The sequence below is a fragment of the Microtus ochrogaster genome, chromosome 7 (assembly GCF_000317375.1).
Source record: "Microtus ochrogaster isolate Prairie Vole_2 chromosome 7, MicOch1.0, whole genome shotgun sequence".
NCBI lineage: Eukaryota > Metazoa > Chordata > Mammalia > Rodentia > Cricetidae > Microtus > Microtus ochrogaster.
The window spans coordinates 13,362,039-13,385,810 of NC_022014.1; the positions used below are offsets into that span (position 1 = coordinate 13,362,039).

The 23,772-nt window shown below is 47.8% G+C and overlaps 1 protein-coding gene across 2 annotated transcripts in view; it reads left to right on the forward strand.

Annotated features, from left to right (window-relative positions):
- Positions 1-5,490: 5,490 nt before the first annotated feature.
- Shisa9 (shisa family member 9) overlaps positions 5,491-23,772 on the forward strand; it is a 310,464-nt gene continuing 292,182 nt past the window's right edge. For both annotated transcript variants that reach the window (XM_013347432.2, XM_013347433.2), the window contains exons 1-2: positions 5,491-6,582; positions 18,984-19,111. In XM_013347432.2, the coding sequence (XP_013202886.2) occupies positions 5,894-6,582; positions 18,984-19,111 (817 nt within the window). In that variant the 5' untranslated portion in view covers positions 5,491-5,893. The remainder of the gene's footprint in view (positions 6,583-18,983; positions 19,112-23,772) is intronic.

The window sequence follows — 23,772 nt, forward strand, 5'->3', positions numbered from 1 at the left end:
ATACCAGCCCATTGGGGCGTGGTCTCTCTCCCTTTAAAAAAGCGGCCACTTCCTTCTCTCGCTCTCTTCACTTCCTGCTAGGCTGGCGACTAGACTCCCTTCCTGGTTGTACAGAGGGCTGACGGTGATCTGTAAGTTTTTTCCCCTTTAAATAAATAATACCCTATTAATCATAATTCCAAACTGCTGTGGCATTGTTTGTGACTTACGTCTACACTGGAGTATATAGCTATGGAAGGTTACTGAAGCGGAGGACACCATCTATGCAGCAATGCAAAGTCATCATCTATACTGGGTGGCATGGGTTGTGGTATAGTTGCTCTAAAGTTACCCAGACCCCATCCCTCATCCATGTTCCTTAAATGAGCCCAATAAACTCACTGATTCCCCATGATGCACTTTGGTTAGTAGATGCTTTTGTATAAGGACATTTGTTTATTATTCTCCAGAGAAAGTGTTCATGTAACACCTGCCCATCGTTGAACCAGAAAGATATAGTTCTCTTATTTTGTTGTTGACTGAACAAATCATTAGTATTTTTAATGCCTTTTATGAACTCACTGATGGATAGTTAGAAGATGACAGATATTGGCTTGGTCACATGACCTTGATCTATTTTACAATGAAAGATTAGGAAACATCAAATATATGCATTTTTTTACATCCCAAGAGTACATAAAATAGGCATAGATGTGGCTGAATTTTTTCTTATAAACATTTTCTCATTCCATAAAGTAAATAATTTAAGATGAAGGATGTTTGCTCAGGCTTCATCCACCTCATTTTTCCTTTTACTTTTTCCTGGTTGTTGTTTGTTTTTGTATTTTTTGGAGACAGATTCTCTTGCTCGGCCCTGGAGCTTACCAATTAGGATAGACTGACTGGCCAGTGAGGCCAGGGATCTGCCTGTCTCCACCTCCACAGTGCAGCGATTACCAGAGACTGCCACCAAACCAGACTTTTTTCCAGGCCCCGGAGGCCAAACAGCCTGGCAAACACAGTGCTAACTGAACTATCTCCTGGTCCTAATCCTCACTTCAAAGGCATCTGCAGGGACTCAAACTAAATGAGGGGTCCCTTTGAGCACAAGGTCCCACCTCCCCAGCTTTAGGTTTCAGTCCCAGTCACTCCATCTTCTTCTGTCTGCTGTAAATACTACAGTATGCTCCTTTTTCTCAGATTGACTTTACATTAGTCAATTTAGAAGAATCTAACACTTTGGTCTATGATCCATTTGGAGGATGTACCTTTTTTCTCCCACATACTGAAACAAGTTAGACGCTACTGACAAGAGAAATATATGTCGGGGGGACCCCCACCAGTGCAGGGCAACCATGCTATCCACCTACCTCTTCTGTGAGGCTTCTTTATCTCTACAGTCATGGAGAATAAAATCCATCAAATCTGTGTTTCTGGAAGCACGCAAAGCTTGCTACAATTTGCCTCTGTGCCATCGCTCCCTTTTCTCCCCTCAAGGCTAACAGTTGCTTGGAAACCTCTTTGAAACCTTAAAAGCCACATGATGAGGAAGATTAACAAACAGCTCACTCAGGCAAGGGCCACAGTGCAGATAATTTAATTTGTTGCATAGCTTTTAAGCATTGGTTTCAATAGTCCCGGGCAGCCTACATTACACCCTTTCTTCTGTTAGTTCCTCTCTTTAATTGTTAGTGGGTACAATCGCATGCTTGCTGCAGTGAGCATTAGAGCCTGAAAAATTGAGGTCAGAGCAAAAGAGATTTTCTTTTAGATATCAAAAGGGCCTGTGTTGTGAAATTATAGCATCCTCAACTCTATCTTAGAAAGGACGATTTCATAAAGGGCTCTGCATTTCTCTGTGATGTGTTTGCGTGGATTCGTTTCTGTAGTGGTTTGGGGGAGAGATTTCATATGATCCAAGAACTTGCCAAGTGTGTCAATGAGCAACTTTATAACTCCCACCCCCACATAGAAACCCTAAAAGAAATACCCTTTCAGTCATGTGCGCCAAACAATCATGCCCTATCAGGGGGTAGTGGTTATACTTGCTAACTTGATGTGATCAGAGAAAATGGGCATTTGTTTCTCCTTTTGAAGAGTGAAGAGAACACAGATGATTCTCCTAAATATTTTTCAAAGGCTTAGCACATAGGCTGGCACAATCCCGGTAGGTATAGCCACAGCCTCCGTAGACAGGAAGAAAGCAGTCAGGGGAATTGGAGAAGGCTTAGGGTTCTTCCAGGAAAGAGGCAGCTAGGACTAATTCCTTCTGAAGCTCAGCTCCTGCAGTTCTCTTGTTGCAAACAGGGGGCAGCCTCTGTTAATTAAAGCTGGGAGCAGCAGCCAGCGAGTCAACATCCTGAAGACAGGGGCTTGTTCACAGAAGGGAGGCAGGTCCTGACATGGACTTTCCTATCCAGAGTTTGTGTGAGGTATTTAAAAATCAGGTTTTAAAGTGTCTTAAAGCCCCTAAATCTTACCATAGTGTGTGTGTGTGTGTGTGTGTGTGTGTGTGTGTGTGTGTGCACGCACGCGCGTGTGTAAAAGAGGGAGGCAGGAACCTGCTTTTATATAAGGTCACTGTAAAGATGCCCTGATGCTGGTGGTTGGGGACACATAGATGGTGGACAAGGTCGGGATGGCAGAAACCTACATTAGTAGTTGGGCGGCTTGTTCCAGCCTTGACTTTACTGCTTGCTGGACAGAGTTCACAACTTCTGGGATCCTAGTAAGCCTGCTGGAAAGTCCCTTCACAAGCCCGAGTGTAGACCTCTCAGAACTCACAGGAGTCAGGGTGGAAGAAACGGTTATCCGTGTTTTGACTATTCCTTTCCTCTTTGGTAACAAACAGAATTATTTCATAAAGATCTCTGTCTTTCTCTCCACTCCCACCCTGTGTGTGTGTGTGTTCCTGTGGGTGCGGGTGTGTATATACATCTGTACCAGTGCATGCCGAGGCCAATGGCAACCGTGAGTGACATTCCTCAAGAGTTTACTTTTTTAAAGCGTCATCTTTACATGTGTATCTGTGTTTGTCTGTGCGTACCAAGTGCATGCCGGTTCCCGTGGAGGCCAGAGAATGCCACATACTCCAGTACTGGAGTTGTCAGTCATGTAAGTCACCTGATGTGGGTCCTGAGAACCAAACCTGGGACCTCTGCAAGAGCAGCAGGGGCTCTTAGCTGCTTCTCTGGTGCCTCATCTTGGTTTTTAAGAGTGAGGTCTCTCTCATGGTCTGGAGATGCACAAGGAGGTTAGGTCAGCTGGCCAATGTGCTCCAGGTATCTCCTGTCTCACCTCTCCAGCACGGGGATTGTAGGGTACCCACTGTGCGCTGCTTTCTCATGGAGGCTCTGGGGATTGAACTCAGGTCCTCATGCTTTTATGACAAGCACTCTCCTGATCTATAACTTGTTAAAAATCTCAGTTAACTAAACAATGAGTTTACATAGCTCATAAGTAACTTTTGTCTATGTGCTGGGGAGCACAGATAATCACGTTATTTACGTGGTAGTGTTTGGAGACATTAAAATATAAATATATAAGAGAAGGTGGATTGAGTGTCTGTTAAGAAGGTACAGAAGTAGCTAGGTCACAGGCTCTGGAAGCAGATTTCTTGAATCAGATGTCAGTTCTAGCATTCACTCCACAAACTACCATTGGGTGGCTTTTTTCACTGCCTTGAGACTAGGTTAATTTCTCCACTTTGCTGTTGGGAATGTAATATTAACCAAGAGTTAGAAATTTAATGGAGCCACTGGGCCCAGTGATTCCCCCACAAGTACCCAGGTTGTCTGGGACTCAGTTAATTATTGTTCTCTAATAAAAGTAAGCTGAAAGACTTGCTGCAAGCCACAGACAAATGCCCGCTGCCATTGGCACCAATGGTACCTGTTTGTGAGACCGACAGGAGGGTGGCAGCTGTGGGTGCCCGCCCTGTTTTGGGGATCTTGTTGGAGGAAGCTGATGAATTGGGAGTCAGTCTCATGCCTTTCCCAGATGAGGAATGGGTTAGAGTACATTCTAAGCAGTCAGTCTTGGCTCCAAGGCCTGGTGTGGTCTACCATGGTGGCCCTAGGGTATATCTGTAAATCTTATCCCAAACATCAAAAGGTGCTGCTTAATCAAAGGAAGGGGAAGCTTAGCCAAACTCTTTGATTTGGAGAAAACTTGTCCCACAGTCCCAATAAGCTCTCTCATAATTTTCCAATTATGGGGATCCCAGCATACCATATGACAGGTGGCTCAACTTTTTGGTCCTTTGAAAACCTCCCCCAAAGAGTCCTACAGCTGAAGCCAAAAAGAGGCGAGGGCAGCGACGACATTATTTCCCTCTGAGTCACCCAGCAGACTGCAAAGAGCATACTTAGTTAATACAATTAAAAACAAAACGCCAGGGAGTATGGGGATATAAATTTAGCTTAGCAGCTTTGATGCGAATTCTGTTTTAGGGGCCACGGAAGTTAAATTCAAGCAGAGGACAGGAAGAAGTGGGAGAAATGGGAAAGGGCCTATGGCGGGCTCGGAAAAGAGAGAGAGAGAGAGAGAGAGAGAGAGAGAGAGAGAGAGAGAGAGAGAAACACAGACTTGGAAAGGCTGAAAGAGATGCTGGGAGCCAAGGAAGCAAGCTCCGTGAGGATGTCGGGGAAGGGGGCACCGTGGGGACAGGGGACAGCCTGCTCTGGAGACAGTTGCGCGGGCTGCAGGAAAGACAGGGTGGCTTGAGGATGAGTGCCCAGGCCTTGCGCTGCGCCAAAACTGCTAGCGCAGAGGCGGCGCTGCGGTGTGCCCTCCTGTGGAGCTCAGAGAACGCTGCGGGGGCGAAGAGGGACCGAAAGCTGCAGGTCCTAGAGGCTAGGCGAGTTCCTAGGAGACACCTTTCAGGAGGCGTCATTGCCTTGGCTTTGTCCACTGGTAGCCACCCCAGACCCCAGGGCTTCTTAAAGGAATTCCCAACCCCTCTTCTGGGATGCTTACCACAGCCCAAGGGCTGGGCACTTCACCCACCTTCCCAGTTCAGCTTCTGTTTTCTCTGTCCAGGCACTCGAACCACCCCGGGCTCAGGCCAGGCTGGAGGGCACATCCCCGGGAAGGGCGAGGCGGTCTCCGCCCGCCCGGGAGGGGGAGGACGATCGTGTTTACACTGCATCTAGTGTGTCTTGGAGTATGTAAGCCTTCTAGTCTGTCTCATTCTCCCCGAGTCACCCCTTCCCTGATAGACAGATTGCGACCGCAGCTCCTGCGCACACACCTCTGGGGGAGAAAGAAGCCGCGGGCGGAGCCACCTCTGAGCCCTTGCTTGGGGTGAGCCGCACCTTTCTCCCTGAGAGGGTGCCAGAGGTCCCAGCCGCGTTCCTTTCCACCTGCCGGGAAATCCGAGCTGCTCTTCGAAACCTGGTGGCTGCGGAGCTCACTGCTCCAACCAGAGCACTATCTTCACGCCCCCCACTCGCCCCCACCCGCCCGAGTCACCTCTCCCCGCGCCCCCGCCCCTTCCGAGCTCGCGCCCGCCCCCTCCCCGCGCCTCCTCTACCGGTCCTCCTCCCCCTTCCCCCTTCCCTCAAGCCCTCCCTTCATTCCACAAGTGTCGCTTCGCTCTCTCCAGCGCACTTAGCGAGCTGAAAAGGTGAAGAGCATCCTGCGAGCGAGCGGACGTGGGAGCTGGTCCTGGGCGGCGGGCGGAGGGGAGTTACGGACACACCGACTCTCCCTGGCTCTCCACCCCCGCCTCCCTCGGTGGCCGGTAGGACCTGCACCCCGTGCTGGCCTCCGCTCCTGCTTCGTCCCCGCCCGGCCCCGGCGCGCTCCTCCCCGGCCAGCCCCCTTCCTTGGTGCGCGTCGCGCTGGAGGCGAACGCAGGCTGAGACGAGCGCAGTGGCCGCCGACCACCGAGCGCCCCGCGCCGCCTCCCTGCATGTGCGGCCAGCGGCGGCCCGCAGCCCCAGCCAGCAGCCTCGGCAGCTTCGGCCGCGCGTCCAGAGGCGGCGGCGGCAGCGGCTCCAGCGGCGGCCGAGCGCTCCAGCCCGGGCTGGGAGACACGATGCGCCGAGTCCTCCGGCTGCTCCTAGGCTGCTTCCTCACCGAGCTGTGCGCCCGCGTGTGCCGGGCGCAGGAGAGAGCTGGGCACGGGCAGCTGGCGCAACTGGGTGGCGTGCTGCTGCTCACAGGGGGCAACCGCTCCGGAGCCACCTCCGGAGAGGCCGGCGAGGGCGTCGGGGGCTCGGACGCACCGCCGACTCGGGCGCCCACGCCGGACGCCTGTCGGGGCTACTTCGATGTCATGGGCCAGTGGGACCCGCCGTTCAACTGCAGCTCAGGCGACTTCATCTTCTGCTGCGGGACTTGTGGCTTCCGGTTCTGCTGCACGTTTAAGAAGCGGCGACTGAACCAAAGCACCTGTACCAACTACGACACGCCGCTCTGGCTCAACACCGGCAAGCCTCCAGCGCGTAAGGATGACCCTCTGCACGACCCCACCAAGGACAAGACCAATCTGATCGTCTACATCATCTGCGGGGTGGTGGCTGTCATGGTGCTGGTGGGCATCTTCACCAAGCTGGGGTTGGAGAAAGCGCACCGGCCCCAAAGGGAACACATGTCCAGGTGGGCTGCCTCCCCTTTGCCCTCCTCTCTGGGCCCACTTTCCTTTCCCTCGCATCCCAGCATCCCTAGCCATGGTTCCTCCCCACCCCAGCGTTTCCGATTGGGGAATGTCACCCAAGACAACAACTTTCACTTGCAGTGTGGAACCTAGGCACTGGGCTCAGCGCAGGTGGGGGTGAACGCCGAGTGTGAAAGGGGAGGGTCTCTTTCCCCCTCGCCCATCTGCTGTCCCCTCTCACCAGAGAAGGTGGTGGGACTTAAGATATACAGCCTGGTCTCCAAACTCTTGGCTTTTGCGGGGAGAGAATTCATTGATTCTAGATGCTCCTCTCTAGGTAAACAGAGGCAGGCGAACTTGAAAAGGGAGGGGGGCGTGTGCAATCAATCCCTTGTGCGCCTGTGTGATGGAGGGAGGGACGGAAGGAGTGCGTGCCTCCTGCAACTCGTACACTAGCAAAAAACGAAGGAAAGGAGAGGGAGAGTGTGTGGAGGGGGTGAGAACAAAAGCCTCCTTGGAGCCGGCTGCTTTGCTTTACCAGAGCTTTGATGGCCCTTGATTGGAACCTCATCTTTTTCCTGGGTCCTTTTCTCCCTCACCGTCTCTCTCATTATGTTGTGGCCGGCCATCACAGCGCTGCGCCCCTTGCCTGGCTGGAGCTGACTCCAAGGCCACCCTCCACCTTCCAGGCACCTTGATTCCTCAACTTTGCCTTTTGCTTTATTATGCAAGTCCCAACATAGGCAAAGTCGCAGCAGATGGGAGAAAGCATTTGGGGATTAATGAAGAGCTATTTGCGGTTTTGTTTAACCCCTTTCCCAAGTGTCTAAATTGATTTCCAGAACTCAATAACTTTGGAGGAGAAGGCTTCAGACTGGAGCCCAGAGCCCAGGGGGAAGATGAGGGGTTAGTGTGAGGTATGGACAAGAGATCAAAGAACTACCATGGGCCAGCTGACAGCAGGATGGTGGAGCAAAGGCTGACTTTGAGTCAGTGAATTGAAGTTACTGCGTTTTCTTCTCCAATCTACTCACACCCCCATCCTGCACTGGGGTCTTGTGCGTGTGCGTGCGATCCATGTACATGCCTAAAAATCTGAACAAAGAAATCCACCAAAAATAGAAGAAGGAACATCACCACCTCACTAGCAATTATTTTCTATTTATATGTGGAAGAGTATCCAATGAGTTTTTCTTTTCCCAGAGAGAAGGGGTTTGGAGGGGAAGGTGAGGAGGTTCTGATCAGTTTGGATTAGTGGGGAGGTCTAGGTGGATGGTGAGGTCTTGGGGTACAAAAGTAAGCTCCCAGGGGCTCCAGGAAACCAGGGCCAAAAGAGCATGGCACTGGCCCAGCCTACCTCCTGCTACTCTGCGGTGCCTTACCTACTAAGTCCGGCTTCCAGGTGGGCACTCTTAAGGAGCCTCCTATCCAGGGAAGACTCCAGGCCAGGGTGAGGCTGAGGGTGAGGAACGCATGGATGCAGGTTGGGCAAAAATGTTGCTATATAGGCAACTGGTGCCCAGACACAGATAGGCTGCTTGCTGATACCTTAACTGATCTCCACCACGCCTTTCTGCTAAGTTCTCTAGACTCCCTTTTTGAGATTTGGTGGCAAGAGGAGCTACCATTTGCAGGTCTGTTGGGGAAGATCTGTGCGACAGCTTCAAGCTCCCTTAAATGGGTGCTTTGGTCAGCCCCTCCTCTCAGGCAGCTCTTTTGGGGGTATTGACTCTGGTTTTTCTGCAAGCTCTAGGCAAGGTTTGTTTAGAGGCAACATCCAGGGGTACCCAGGACTGATGTAGCAAACTCATGTTCTCTCTGGAAACATTTGGGGTTCTAGAATGCAGTGAGTGCCAGGCTTTGGAAAGGGAGAAGACTTCATGTTTTCCAGCTTGCTGCTGTTTGAGACCACCTGTATTGCTTACAGTTCCTGTTGTTGGGGCCCCACCTTTGATTTTAAATTAGAATGTGTGTTGGGAGCCAAGTACCATTGGGCTGGCAAGGTTCTCTAGGTGATTCTAATGCTCAGCCAAACACTGTGCAGGAAAAAGAATGAGACCTGCTGAGCACAGGGCTGGATTCCAGGGACTGTATGGTGTGTGTGTGTGTGTGTGTGTGTGAAGACTCAGTCTTCACATCTATGAGACAGCTGTTACTTTGATCCCCTGGTTACACAGGAGAAAATCATGGCACAGGTGAGGTGGCTTTGCTCAAAGTCTCGCAGTCAGAAGACGATGGCGCTGTCCACAGTAACATGGGGTTGAGCTTACTTGCCTCCTAGTCATACGTTTTTCAGGCCAGGCTCAGAATCTGGGGGCTTCCCAAGGTTCTGACTTTTAAGTTCTTGGTTTGGAGACTGAGAGTCAGTATGTTTGGACGTCTTCTTTATCACCCTCTCTCAGTGAATATAGGATCTGGGAGAAACACCGGCCTTGAGTTGGAAATATTTACAAAGGTGGAAGGTGCAGAGTTAACCCAGCAGGACAGCGGGGACAGTGAAGCTCCCTTTGCATCTGTAGCTCGTGTTCTCCACTCGTGTGACCTTCCCGTGGCTCCCAGGCTGCCCCCGGTCCCTCCGAATGCATCACATGCTGCTTATGCACTTAATCATTCGGAGCCCAGTGTGGCCATGGCTCATTAGCTTTTGCCTGATGGTGCTAAGCATCCTCCAGAAGGGACCAGCGAGCCGAGCTTAACAGCAGAAAGACTGCTCTGAGGTGAGGCACAGCCCAGGTGAAGTTAACCTGCCAGCCCCAGCCTCTCAGTGTCCGTCAGGAGCTGCAGAATGCAGATGTGGGTTTGTTCTCATTTTGCCCAGGAACCGCCTTGTCAAGGACATGCAGGTGATGGTGTACATCTGCACACTTTATCCTAGTGACCAGGAAACTTGTGTTTTCTAGTGAGGCTCCCCTAGCGTGTCAGAATGCACATTTGGAGTTCTTGGCATATGGCCTGCTTTCCTCTGGGCAGATGAGGATGGAAAAGAAAGAGGACAGCCATAAGGAGGGCTGGAGAGAAGCCGTGCCATCTCGTAAGGACTGTACAAATGCAGGCGTAGGGAGATGGCTCAGTGGGAGGAGTGCAAGCATGAGGTTCTGGGCTCAGATTCCAGCACCCATATAAGAAGCCAAGCACTGCGGTGGATGTCTGTAATCCTAGGGCCAGAGGTGGATACAGGTGGACCCCAGGGTGTTGCTGCCTAGCCAGTCCAACCAATTGGTGCGCTCCAGGTGCAGTGAGATACCCTGTCCCCAAATGTAAGATGGAGAAAATAGAAGAGGATATTCAGACATTGACCTCTGCCTTCCACATGTCCCCTGACACAGTCAAGTGTACCTCCCCCAGAAACATATAACAGTATAGAAAGGGAGAGGAAAAGGAGGAGACTCTGGGCTGTGTGTGCATGTACCTCTGCAGCCCCATGACAGCGACGGGCAGCGACTGTGTGCATGCACCTCTGCAGTACCATGGCAGCCACAGGCAGTGACTGTGTGCACCTTTGCAGCACCATGACAGCCACGGACAGCCACTCTGTACATGCACCTCTGCAGCACCCATGACAGCAGCCACGGGCAGCCACTGTGTGCATGCACCTCTGCAGCACCCATGACAGCATCCACGGGCAGCCATTCTTTCTGGAAGCAGTAATTGCAGTGGTGGCTAACTGTGGCCTGGGTAGATATTGTTTGGCTTGCAAGGTGTTACTATTTATGTTTCTTAAAGGTTTTTCTTGTATTGTTTTGAGACAGAGTCTGACTGTTTGTCCCAGGCTGGACCCCAACTCATGGTCTTTGCACCCAGGTTCTCATGGAATAGGTTTGTAGGTGTGTACCACCATAGATTTCTACTAAGAGAAAATGTAAGCAATCAAAACCTTGATGGGTATACAAGAAATTGCTTGATCACAGCCTGTCAACCTCGGCATATTTATCAGGACTGGAAAGGAACTCCTTGGTGGGAACTGCCTTGCACGTTGTAGGGAGATGGCAGCATCCTTGACCTCTGCCTACTTAGTAGATGACACCCACACACACCTGCCATGACAGTAGAAAATGTCGCCACACTGTCATATGACACGGAGGGGTAAAATCCCCACACTGGGAACACTGATCTTAATTAACCTAACTTTACAGTTTTCTCAAGTTTGCTTCATTTTATTCTTCCTTTCTATTTCTTTTGACCTTTATTCCCTTCCATTCACATCCCTCCCTTCCATCCTTCTCGTTCTCCCTTCCTCTCCCTTTTCTTTCTTCTTCCTCCCCTTCCCTCCTCCCTTCCTTCCACTCTCTTCCCCCTTCTCACCTCCCTCCTGCCCTTCCTTCTCCGCCCTCCTTCCTCTTATCCCCCTTCAGCTGAACCATTTGAAAATAGCTGCAGACACAACATTCAGTCCCTCATACTTGCAGCATGGGTCTTCTAAGACCAAGAGCATTTCCCCACACGGTAAATTCCATGATCATAACTCAGAGAACAAACTGCTACACTGTCATTATATGTCCAATCATACTAAAGTTCCCTCATATCCCACATGCTCCTCAGAGTTGGGCTCTAAGTCTGCATCTAGTAAAGAGGTGTTGGATTTGACTGTGCAGTATCTGCAGCCCCTAATATTCATCCTCTTTTAAAACCAACTCCAAGTCAGTAGCTAGTACTGAAAAACTGGATCTCTCGGAGAATTCCTGTTTCTAATTCCTCTAGCCAGTTCAGGAGATCTGGTAACTCCGCTCTTGCAGTTTTCACAGAGCAGCATCTGTGGCTGGATGGTGACTAGCCCCTCTAGGGAGCTCTTTCAGCTTACTGTATCATGTCACCTGTAAACCCAGGGAAGTCAGAAGGCTTGCATGAGTGGCACATGCTCTCTGCAGATCTAGTGACGCCTCTTGATATTTGTGTGACCTTGGTTGCTTCACCTCTCTGAGACTCCGGTTCTTATCTGAAGGTTGAAAATTCAGAGGAGCAGACTTGGAAGCTAATTAACATTGAGCCCATCTAGAGTCACCACCCAGCATCCTTCTTACTGGAGTTCCTTCCCCTTGTCCCCTGAAGGGGGTGACATTGCAGATCAGACTCCGGTGACCAGTCTGTACTCTGTACTGGGTGGCAATGGCTAACCCTCCTAACCTCTCTGGATTTGCGTTTCCATCTGATCGGGGATGCTGGCAGCCTCTGAGCAGGAGGGATGGCTTGTGTGTGACTAGATGAAATGTACTGCAAAGTGCTGTCTGGGGGATGTTGAGGAACCCGTGTTAGATTTACAATTTTGCCACAAGCTTATGTGTAAATTCTCATTTAATTTCACACCCCTCCCCCACAAGGTAGCTTCTATGACAGTCTGCCGTTTACGGAGGCACAGACTGCTTTCCAAGAGGGTGAACAAGCACCCAGTGAGCTGGAGAAGTTTGACTTCAAACCCAGTCTGAAGCAGGGGCCAGGTCCTTGGCTGCTAGGCTGCACTGCACTGGAGTATGGGACCACGGGACCTCCAGTCTTCCCAGATGCCAAAGACGTACCCAGTACCCCAAGGAGCAGCCTGCACCAGGACAATAAAGGCCTGTTCTGGGAGCTGGTGCGAGATCACATCTAGGAATCTTGTATGGACCTACCCTGGCAGGGTTAGGATGGTGGAAGTGTTGGGGGAAGCAACCCTGAGGGCAGAGACATATGTTTGAAGCTCTTTCCCCTTGAAGTCAGTAGAAGACACATGTTGTTTTCCCCACTTTCAAACAGAATAAAAAATCCAAGCCAGAAAGAATAAATCCATGTGGGCAAATCACATAGCAGTGTCCTGTGTGATTTTCAAAAATGGGTTAGAAGAGCCATCGTCCTTTGCAAAGGCATGACATCAAGGGGTAAATGCCCCCTTCCATTGATATTTCCTGTGACCACACAGGCTCTGTGTGTATTAACCACAGGAGTCTCTATTTTTCTTACAGGACATGTTTGCTTTTCCTTGGGCACTGAAATCAGCTTTACAGAGCATAACTAGTACAGTCAGATGCGCACGTCAGGCCACAGAGTTTGATAAGCTTTGATATTTGTTTGCACTGCCGTAGCCCCCACTCTAGAGACTTGAATTGTGACCATGGTCCTTGTGTTCTCAACAATGAATGAGATTCCTTTTGTGAGAGGTGGTGCTCAGGAAGCCCACTGATTTCTTTAAAATTCGGAACACGAGTGTGGAGTATGGAGTACTTGTTTAGTGTGCAGGAAGACCTGGGCTTGAGCCCCACCATTGCATCAAAGCAGGCATGGGGGTACACACCTGTGCTTACAGCTCTGGGGTAGAGGTGGGGGGGCAGAAGAACCAATGCTTCGAGGTCACCCTCAGCTCTATAAGGATTTGAGGCCAGCCTCTAATACATGAGACCCTGTCAAAACAAAATATACCAACCAAAGCCAAACAAGCTAAGAAAAACAAATCCTTTCCAAAGTTTCGACTTAGACTCTTGGGAGCTTTCAGGCGAGGGAGTTGGACTGGCTCTCCTTTTGGAAATGTTGGCATCTTATATTTGCTTTCTGTATCAGTAAGAAAAGTGATACAATGTTTCCATTTTGTCCCACAGACAGGCCACCCCCATTCCCATCTCTGAGCTGTCCCTTTGGCTCACTCTCCCATTAGATGTCAAGTGACATGTCCTCACCTTCAGATTCCAGCTATATAGTGTCACCTTCTCCAGGACGCTCTCTCATGCTCAGCTTTCACTCCTCCACACACTCCAGCTTAATGCTCAGTGTCGTTTGCTTCCCTTTGTAGTGTGGTCTCAAAGTAAGTTACTGGTTAATTTACTATCTGTCTCTTTTCATTACCATTCACAGTAAAGAATCCAGGGACAAACATTCCATAGCTGTGTCCTGAGTACCTAATACAGAGAGGTTTGTTTCTGGCATTCTGTTTTAAATGGCATAGCCCACCTCATCCATCCATCCATCCATCCATCCATCCATCCATCCATCTATCCAAACATCTATCCATCTACCCATTTATCCATTTATCTGACCATCCATTAATCCATCCATCCATCCATCCATCCATCCATCCATCCATCCATCCATCCATCCATCCATCCATTTATCCATTAATTATCCATTCATCTTATACTCATTGATTTATCTATTTATCTATATATCCATCCACCTGTCTACCCCCTTTACCTTTCCACCCATCCATTATCCATTCATCTATCCACCCATTCATTTAGTTATTAATCTATATATCCATAGATACATACATCCATACATACATCCATTTATCATTCATATATCCATCCATCCTCCATCCATCTAATGGACACTTACTGAATACCCACTTTCTGGCCAACACTGAGCTAGAACTACAAGAAGACAGTGACAGACACAGATGCAGTTCTCTCCCTCACACGCTGCTAGTCACATATTTGAGGAATAGGTAGGTAACACACAATGAAATGTACAAGAAAATTTATACTAAGCTGAAGCTTGTAAAATTGCCAATATTCAGTCATTTTTCAACCTCAAAGATAATATATCAACACAATTGTTATGAATAGGGTTAAGAGGGTGTGCATGGCAGGGATAGGGAGACAAAAGAGTCTAAGTGTGGTTACTTCCGTGAGGGACCGAAATGAGACAGGATGCTCCAGGAAACAAAACCAGTCTCTTAAAGGCTTTATTATACAGAATTATCAAGTCCCAGATTTGTCAAGCTGCTATCTCAGGTCAAGGCTGAAGGCTGACAGAGAGGACCAGTGCTCAAGTGTCACGGCCGTCTGGCAGGAGATCTGTCTGTTGGAGAAAGATCAATCTTTTACTTCATTCAGACCCTTCAATTACTGAACAAGGCCTACCCACCTTACAATGGGAAATCTGTCTTCCTCAGTTTACCAATTCTGTGTTCATCTAATCCAAGAGCACTCTCTCAAAAGCACCCAGAAAATAATTTTGTCCAGCATCTTAGCACAGTATGGCCAGATTACTATAGTGCTTATCTTGCTGGCTTACGGACCATCAGTATTGACATTATCTGGCAGCTTGGGCAAAATATTAGTTATTTTATCTTAGTTATTGAATCAAAAATTTAATTTTAACAAGACTTCCAGATAATCTTATGTCCTGTACAAGCGCACTGAAGCCGAGCAGACACCAGAATCATGTGTCAGACTTTTTAGTGTTCGTTTGTTTGGTTTGTGATGAATTGTGGGTCTTTTCCACTGACTCATCACAGGTTTTGACACATCCGTACTTAAAAATGTTTTAGTAGTACCCCATAATATGCTCATTTTGTTAATTAGTATATGCCAGGACCGATGAACAATTGTAAAGTAAAGCACACACCAGGAAAGATTTGTACTGTGTAGAAGCTGGGAAAATAAACCTTCATTGAAGCCTGCGGTTAGTTGCAATGTCTTCCTGCGCCCACTAACCAGTTCCAAGGCACCGTGGACACAAAGAATGATATTCCTCACACACAAATAAATCTACATTTTAAATGTTCTTCTTGAGAGTTTTGATTTTTTTGATGACTTTGTTTAAATCTGAGTGGAGAGATCCTGTTTTAACTTTGTAAACAGCTAATGGCGAGTGGAGCTCTCTCCCCTTCTCCCCTCTGTATCTCCCATCTCCCTCCATTTCTGTCTCCATCTTTATCACCTCATTCCCCTTCCCTTTCTTCCCCTTTCTTCCATTCCCCTTCCTATCTCCCGTCTCCCTCTGCTCTTTCTTACCCTTTGCCCTGTTCTGTTTTCACTGGGACTCACTATGCAACCTAGGCTGGCCTTGAACTGCCCCATGTAACCCAGGGTAGCTTCAGAGTTGCCACATTTCTGCCCTGGCAGGAATTCCCATGGCTGGATTGCAGATGCGCACCACCACACCTGGCCTAGCGTGTTGTTACTGTTGTTTGCATTAGCAGCCTTGCCTTCAGCCTGTGGTTTTATAGAGGAGAGCTCTTCCTTTAGCCACATGCCTGCTTCACGATCAGCCTGATCTAATGTTTATATTTTACTGTTTACCTTTCCTTTGGGAAACACATGACTGCAATAAGGGTCCTGGTGAGGGTGTCTCTGGTGGCTGCTCCCTGGTCTTTGGTCTCTACTCCTTCCATCTGCTGTGTGGATCCAGTGCAGAGTGGCATCAATACAGAGAGTTGAATTGTTTTCTCATTTTAATGACTTCCCCATCCCAGACCATTGTATGCATTCCCTGGAGTGAGCCAAGCATGTGGTTGATGGTATTCACCCAGAACGTCATGCCTTGGGAATGACGGTTACCTTGTGACTCTGAGGCTGGACTGTCACCGTTCACAGTATCCAGAAGCCACCCTGGGACCTGTGCTAGCCAGGCTAAAGGTTGTCACTCCAAACCTTTGCTTTGTTGACCCTGGAAAGCTTGACTGTTTTTGTGCTTTAGGGGTGAACCTGTGGGGAATTTGATAAAAGTATGGCTTCTTTGCTCAAGAAAAAAAAAGCACAAACAAATTTTTCATTCAATTCCAGAAGAGTTCAGCGGTCCTTTGAAGTCCAGGATGAAGAACCCGTTAAACCCGTTTAGCAGTGAAAAAGGCAAGTTAGGTTTGCAAGGCCCTGTCCTCTGTCTCAGAATTCCCCTTCCCCGAAGCTTTCCTGAGTTTTAGACCATTCATATAGCACAGAGCTAGGAAAGGGTGTGAACTTGCATCTCAAACATTCAGGACTGGGACCCCACTCACTCCTCCACTGAATAGTGGAGCTCATGTGGGCAGTTCCTTACCCTACAAAATGGGTTATGGTAGTGTGTGCTTGCGATGCTCCCGTTTGCCCCGTTCCAGCTTTGTTAGCATGCTTGCCTATTCCTCTCTATGCTCCGTCTGACATGCTATTTCCATCCCCTTCACGTGTGTGAGCTAAGCTTTTTGTTACTGCAGCAAACATCTGAGCCAATCGACACACATAGAGAAAAGGTTCACCTTGGCTTAGAAGCATGGAGGTTTCAGGTCACAGTCTGTTGGCCTTGGCAATGAGGCATCATGTCTTGGCAGGAGTGTGTGGTGGAGCACAGCTGTTCTCTTTGTGGCCACTAAGGCAAACGGTGAGAAAGGAAGACACCAGATCCCACAGTACTTTGAGGCCATGTTGCCAATGACCTGAAGACCTCCAACTATCCCTGCCTCTTAAAGTCCCTACCATCATTCACAGTGTTGTGATGGAATCCAAGCCTTTGACATGCATCCCTGAGCCAAGCTGTGGCATCACATGACCAGTGCATCTCTGCTTCTCATGTCTCATCTCTTCACAGAAAGTTGTGATAACAGCTCTCCCCATCTCTCCCACTGAAAAATGCAAGAATCCCCCTTAATTTACTCCTGAGCCACTAAGTCTAATGAAGCACTAACTTGGGGTGCTCCCCCAACACCCATTAGCAGTCAGTTCCCACACAGCCTCTGTAGCCATGATTGTACCTCTCTTTATGAACTGTCTATTCTAGACATGTGCTGTAAACAAAACCACAAACCCAGGCCTTTTTATGTTTGCTTTCTTTCACTGGCTCTAAGGCTTTCAAGTTTGGCTGGGGTTGGTGTCGGGGGTTCTATTGTTTTTCTTCATGGCCAAATATTATTCCATTTCACACGCTGCACTCTGCTTATTGGCTGAGGAACCTTTGCACTGTTTCTACTTTTTGGCTGTTATGGAAAATGCTGTTTTGGCACCTGGCTCTGTCGGCTGTATCCTTCTTTGTTTGTTTATTTCAGTTCTTGCTTATTTTTATTTAACATATTCATTTTTATTCTCTCCCATAGAATGTAATCTCCAAGAAGGCCACGACCTTTTTCAGCTTGTGCAGTGCTGTGTCCCCAGGGTCTCGTGTCATGCATGGCATACTGTAGACAATAAACGTCTGTTGAATGAACAAATACGTGCAAGCTGTTGTCATTCTCCTGTCTTTCTGATGGATTCCATCCTGGCCTTGGGCTTACAGCCCTGGGTCTCTCTCCCTTCAGACTTCTCCCTAGCTGTGCTTCTTATCACAGCATCTGAACACAACCAAGCCCTCCTCATACAGGGTCTCTGTTGCTCTAGCACAGACCCAGACTTGAACTTGAGCACACAGTCAGTGCATGGGGTAGGCTTTCAAAATCACCTCCCATGGGCCCCAGCTCTGGAGTTTCTAATCCTCTGGTTCAGATGGATCTAGAATGTTTAATCATGTTCCTGGATGCTCCTAGCTGTGACCATCACTGTCCTGGTGGGTTACTTCAGCAGATAGGCTCTGCTGAGCTCCTGGGATCTGTGTGGGCCTCCAAAGCAGTGCCTCTCCCTTCTCTGTCTCCTTTGATGCGGATTCTGAGAATCTACTTGGCTAGGAATGTCTGGGTGTATCCCCTAAGAAAATGGGACAGGGCTTGCTGGTGTACACCCATTCCTGGCTCGAGAGGGGATCAATACGAAGATGTTCATTGAAGTATTGATTCCTGGGATTGTTCATAATACCAGAGCTGCACCTACTGGTTTTCACAGAATATCTCCATGCTTGTAGTTGGCACCACTGTGGCTGGCTGGTTCTTCCAGCTTGCTAGGGTTGCAGATGGAAACAGCCATCCTTTCAGGTAAGTAGGTAGGGGACTGAGTAGGCTGGGGCACTGTTGTTCTTTAAGATGTGAAATCAGCAGACCGTCAGTTCTCCCCCAGCTGCTCGTGAACAAAGGTTTGAGAAGACCACACGTGCAGAGGATTCACACGCTAATAACACTCTGCTTCATCTGGTTAAGGGCATTTGCATGTCTCTAAATGTGCATATCACGGAGGGGAGATGTGGTGGTGGATCCGGCTGGCTGTTGTCTCTGCTCTGCGAAAACAGCATGCATCTCATTGTGAAGGTCAATGATATCAGTTGGACTGTGTTCCTATTCTCTTAAAAAGAAAAAAAAGTAAAAAGGAAAGGTTGGCTCTATGTTGCACACTGACCTGTGACCTTGAGCAGTTAATTTACCTCTCAGAACCTTTGTTTACTCTTCTGTAAGGGAATAATACTCCTTGTAAGCCCACAAGATCTATATTCTTCGACTTTGGAAAGGGATGCCATTGCTTTCTGTGTTTAGCTTAGTGATTAACTTATGGCAAGGACTGACACCGAACCATTGCTAAGCAGGAAGTCTGGGCATCTGTGTGAGGCATAAAGAGAAAACCCATTTTCTGGGGTGGAGTCTCACTGCAGGAACTCATCCTCTGACCCCCTCAGCCACCACTGGGTGGACAAGCAGTGGCCTGCACACAGAGTGATTTTTGTAACCTCTGATCCATTGCTTCTGTGTTCTCCTGTCTATCCCTAACTGCAATAGCAGCTCTCTAGAAGGGATGGCTTTGTCTTTTGTCCAATTAGGCAGTGCTGGGAACATGGCAGGTGCACACGGTCTTATTGCGGATGAGCAGAGTTCTGTTCTTTGTTCCTCCAGAGCCCTTGCGGATGTCATGAGGCCACAGGGCCACTGCAACACTGACCACATGGAGAGAGATCTTAACATTGTCGTCCACGTGCAGCATTATGAGAACATGGACACAAGAACCCCCATAAATAATCTCCGTAAGTACGGGTGCATTGGCCACTTCTGCTCCCACTAGGCAGCAGCAGTGGTAACATGGTGGGATTTCCTGGGGCATGTCTGGGTCAGCAAAGAGCACCTTAAGGGTGCGTTAGATTTCTCTGTTCGTCGTGATGCTGAATTTGGCACCTTAATAATTGACTTGGTTGTGTTCTCTGTTAAATAGTGATCTATGTGTTTGGTCTCTGTTAAGTACTAGAAGGCTTGACTGCTTCATCGTTGTTGATCTATTTACTTGGTGGCCATGTTTGATTTAGGTTGTTACTAGTTCATGTCAATTGGGTTGTGTGAGCTACTGGTCCATTTTGATGGAGCCACGTGTTAACCAGTTGTGTTATTCGCTTTTACAGGTAGTTGTTCTTTTAGGTTTCATATTGCTTTCAGGGAACAAGTTTAGAATTTTATCTTTTAAAACATAAAATAAGCATCACAAAAAAGACATATTAACACCTCACATGTGTGCTTAGTGGGGAATGCTGAGTCCTGGCCACAATGATTAGAACTTCCCATGTGAAGTAGAAAAAGACAAGATTTCCTGCGTAAATTGGTAGCATGGGGACCTTGGGAGAGGGTTGAATGGGAGGGGAGAAACAGGAAGGGGAGCAGAGAAAAATCTAGAGCTCAATAAAAATCAATAAAATTTTAAAAAAGAACTTCCCGTGTGTATAGTGGGGGAATGTTGAGCCCTGGTCACCTTGGTTTGGGATGAATATGCTGTTTCTGCAGTAGTAAATTCAGATCTCTCGTTCTGCCAGGAGAAAGGAGCAAGGTGTTTTCATGGCTGTGTTTCAGTAGCTGTTCTTCTTCGGTCAGAGCATCCTTGGGCATCCTGGTCTGTGCCCTAGGTCTCCTTTCCTTCTGAAGTTCTGTTCAGACAATACACAACCATGGAGCCTATGCTTGAGTTGGAGCTGGGGAGCAATGGGGTTGTTTGGATCCTGACATATGCGCATTACAGTGGTGGACTTTCCTAATAATTATAGTTTCGGTCATCCTACCTCAGAGCAATGTGAAGTTGATGGTTGAACGTGACAGAGGCAGGCAGCTGGAAGGGCGCATCTAACCAGCGAAGGCCGCGGAAGCTTTGGGGTCTTGTGCTTTTCCAGGAAGGGCATCCTTTGCTGAAACTTACCCTGAAGCTGCAAGGCTTGTTTATTTGTTGAGACCTGGTTTCGGGTTGTTAGGTGACTTGTCTTCTCTGATTGATGGTGATGATTTTTTGTGGTTTTGGAAAGTCTTGTGCTGTGTTGGCAATGACAGTATTCGACACTGCACAGGTAGGAAAATGGGCCACCAACGGGTGCTTCGGGTTTTGTAATATTAAATAACTGTATACTATTTATTGGTGAGCTGGATCATAACACAGTAGTAGAAATCACCACACTGCAGTGCAAAATATACGAGCATTTGGAACTTTTCGTCCAAATCCTACAGACCCTGGAATGTTGGCAACTGTGACACGGCAGTTGCTGTACGGGGTCCTGCTTTGGATGGAGTGAATACATGCTCTTCCCAAGTCTGATGAATGTGGACCCGAAACGGTGAACAAATGGAGGCCATCAAGGCAAAGACACGGCGTGGTGTCTTTGGCCATGGAGGATGTTGGTTAACCGGTTTTCACAGAGTCTTTCTGTCTGTGATTTGAACCATACTGGAGTTGTTCATTGGGCAACAGACTTACCCAGTTTTCCTAGCTGCACATGCGAAAAATCAGGGAAGGAAAGTTAACTAATTCTGCATTAAAACAGACTTTTGTTTAAAGTTTTCTAAACGTAAATGTAAATGACCAGAGACTGGGGAACTCGGGTGCCTGTGGAAGGCCACTTTGGAGTATGTATGATTCTCCCTTGGGTCTTTATTTGTGCCTTGGTGATTGTGTTTTTTAAATACTGGGCGTGGGATCTCGGCCATGCTTGGGTGGGGTGGCATTGTATTAGTGGGCCACATTCCCAGTCTTTTTTTCTTTTTTCTTTCTTTTTCTCTTTTTATTTGGAAAACAGGGTTTCACTTATTAATGCCCCGGGTGCCCTTAAGTTCTTCTGTAGCCCAGGCTCACACTGAACTCTAGATTTTCCTGTAGCTGGAATCACAGGCCTCACAAGGCCTGGCTCTGCGGTCTTTGACATCAAAGAGAATATTGTAAGAGGATGTTCCTGGTAGACCTCAGGGGAGAATTCCACTAGTGCCATCACCACATTGTGTCTTACAAGAATTGCTATGGGCATTGCTTCCATTTAATTCTGCCAGGTTGAGAACATCTAAGAACGGTAGGGAGTATATAGCCTTGTAAGTTGAATTCACATTAAAAAGATCAATTGTATGCACAATAGTAGTTAACAGTAAGAATGAGCTTCTTTGTAGTGAATTATTTATCTTTTAATTGATTTATAGAACCTTTTTTATATGTTTTAGTCACCTAAATGTGTATGTTCAGAAGATGAAATGATCTTGGGAGTTCACTGAGAGTCTAGGTCTACATGATTGATATTAATTATTTACCAGGGGAATAACAACTGAGCAGTCTCAGAACCCATTTTGACTGACGGAGAAGAAACAGGAGAGGACTCTGATCTGATCATTGGACAATTAGACTAGCCCTTCATAGAATTAGGACAAACCTAATAGAATATAAAACTACTCCCTGGGCATTGTGGGAGCTACGGTGACAAGATGAAAAGACAGATGCGTGCTTTTGTGACATGTCAAGAAGGGAGGATTCTTCTATTTTTAGGTTATTCTTCATTTAATATTCAAGTTGCTGGATTTGACTGTGAATTTGATAGTCTCGGTCTACAGGTCTTTTTTCTCTCTGCTCAACAATGCATATTTCAGGATTAATCTCTGAAGAACCTCTAGCTAACCCAGGCATGGCAATCGTGGCTTTGGCAGGCCTTGTCCTTTCTCCCATTCCCTCTGCCTTACTGAAAACGGTTAGATTATGTTCCTGCAGCTAGTCCCCACAGTCTATCCCCTTATCTGACCTTGTCCTCCTTCTGAGGCTGACTACCCTGGTCCAGCTACCAAAGTATTAAAGTCCAGCAACCAGAACCCCCCTTTGGCTGCCCTAATTAACCCTCCAATTAAAACCAAACACCTCATTCCAACACAGGGTTTCCCCTTCACCTTTACAAGCTGCCATTTCCATGTCTGTCTCCTCTCTATCCAGAGCAGTCCTTTGTCCTCCCTGAACAAACACCCCTGAACCCTCCCTGTTCCCTTCCCCTTCTTCCTTGTACTCTGCCATCTTTGTCTCTTATTCCCTGCCCTTTGTCCCTTCCGGGTAAGTAAATCTCCCTTGTGCTGAGAACTTGGTCCTGAGCCTACACTGATCCCTTCTATCTCATTTTTAATTCTCCCACCATCTCCCTCCTTTTCCTCCCTCCCGTTCTTCCTCCCTCCCTCCAGACCCACCTTTCTTTGAAGCAGATCTTATTTTGTGTCTCAGACTTGCCTTTAGCTTGCAAGCCTCCTGCCTCAGCTTCCTGTGTGCTGGGATTACAGTTCTCTGCCACTATAAGGGACTGTCATCATCTTTTAAACACTGGGACTAGCTCATTTCCTGATTGTCCTTTATATTTGGGTCAAATGTTAGAGGAGCAAAGGTGCACTGCAGAAATGCAGATGTTTGGAAGGAGAGGAGGTGGGAGGAGAAAGCTTTAAGGTGGGAGACATTGTTACCAGTTTTCCCTTATAAATTTCCAAGGGTTGACTGTTCCCTCCATAAAAGGCTGGACTGTCTCTCCACCCCCCTCATCCCCCCCTCCCACCACCACTGAACAAATGTTTCTGTTCTTTCCAGGCATCCAGTGGTGTTGACTGTTTGATGAACAGGGTGCAGATTTTGATGGGATGTTGATTTTCTGCAAACTCTGAACCTTCTGGGGAGCTACATTGTGTCCTGAGAAAGCACCCTGCCTCCCCCTTTGCATCCTCCTGTCTTCCAGAGACCCCCCGCCTCCCGTTGAAGTTCACTCTTCCCCAGGATGGGAGGTGTGAGTGAGGGGTTGCTGATACGACCTAGCTGTGTTTCAGCTTAGCTATGTTAATAGTGGCCTTTTTGAAATAAAAGTATTTTTGATATTCTTGTTTACAGAATACTTGCAGAGATTTGTCCTGGAGTTCTGCACACTCTTCATGAACCCTCTTCTCTCAGCATTTTATGTTACTGAGGTTCACTTATCAAAATTCAGGAATCTGTATGGGCAAATTCCTCTTAGCTATAGTTGTTTGACTTTTACCGGTTTCTTTGTATCTCATGATCTGCCCCGGTTGCCACTGTCTCTTTAGTACAACATCCTTTAGTGACTGAATTTTAGTTGTGTGACATTGTAGCATGCTATGATGAAGAGGGAGAGCAATATTAACTCAGGTACAGGATGTCTTCCAGTGTTTGTAACACCCACACAAAAGCAGCCATCCAGTCAGTGCTGCGGTGAAAATAGTTGCTGCCTGGAATGTGCTTTGGGTCTAGAGCTGTGGGGCAATATGCCCTTATGCTCCATGCACACGTGCAACGTGGCTTTGGCATTTGGTCCATAAACTCACTTTATCTGTCAATCTGTCTATCATCTATGTATGTATGTATGTATGTATGTATGTATGTATCTATCTATCATCTATCTATCTATCTATCTATCTATCT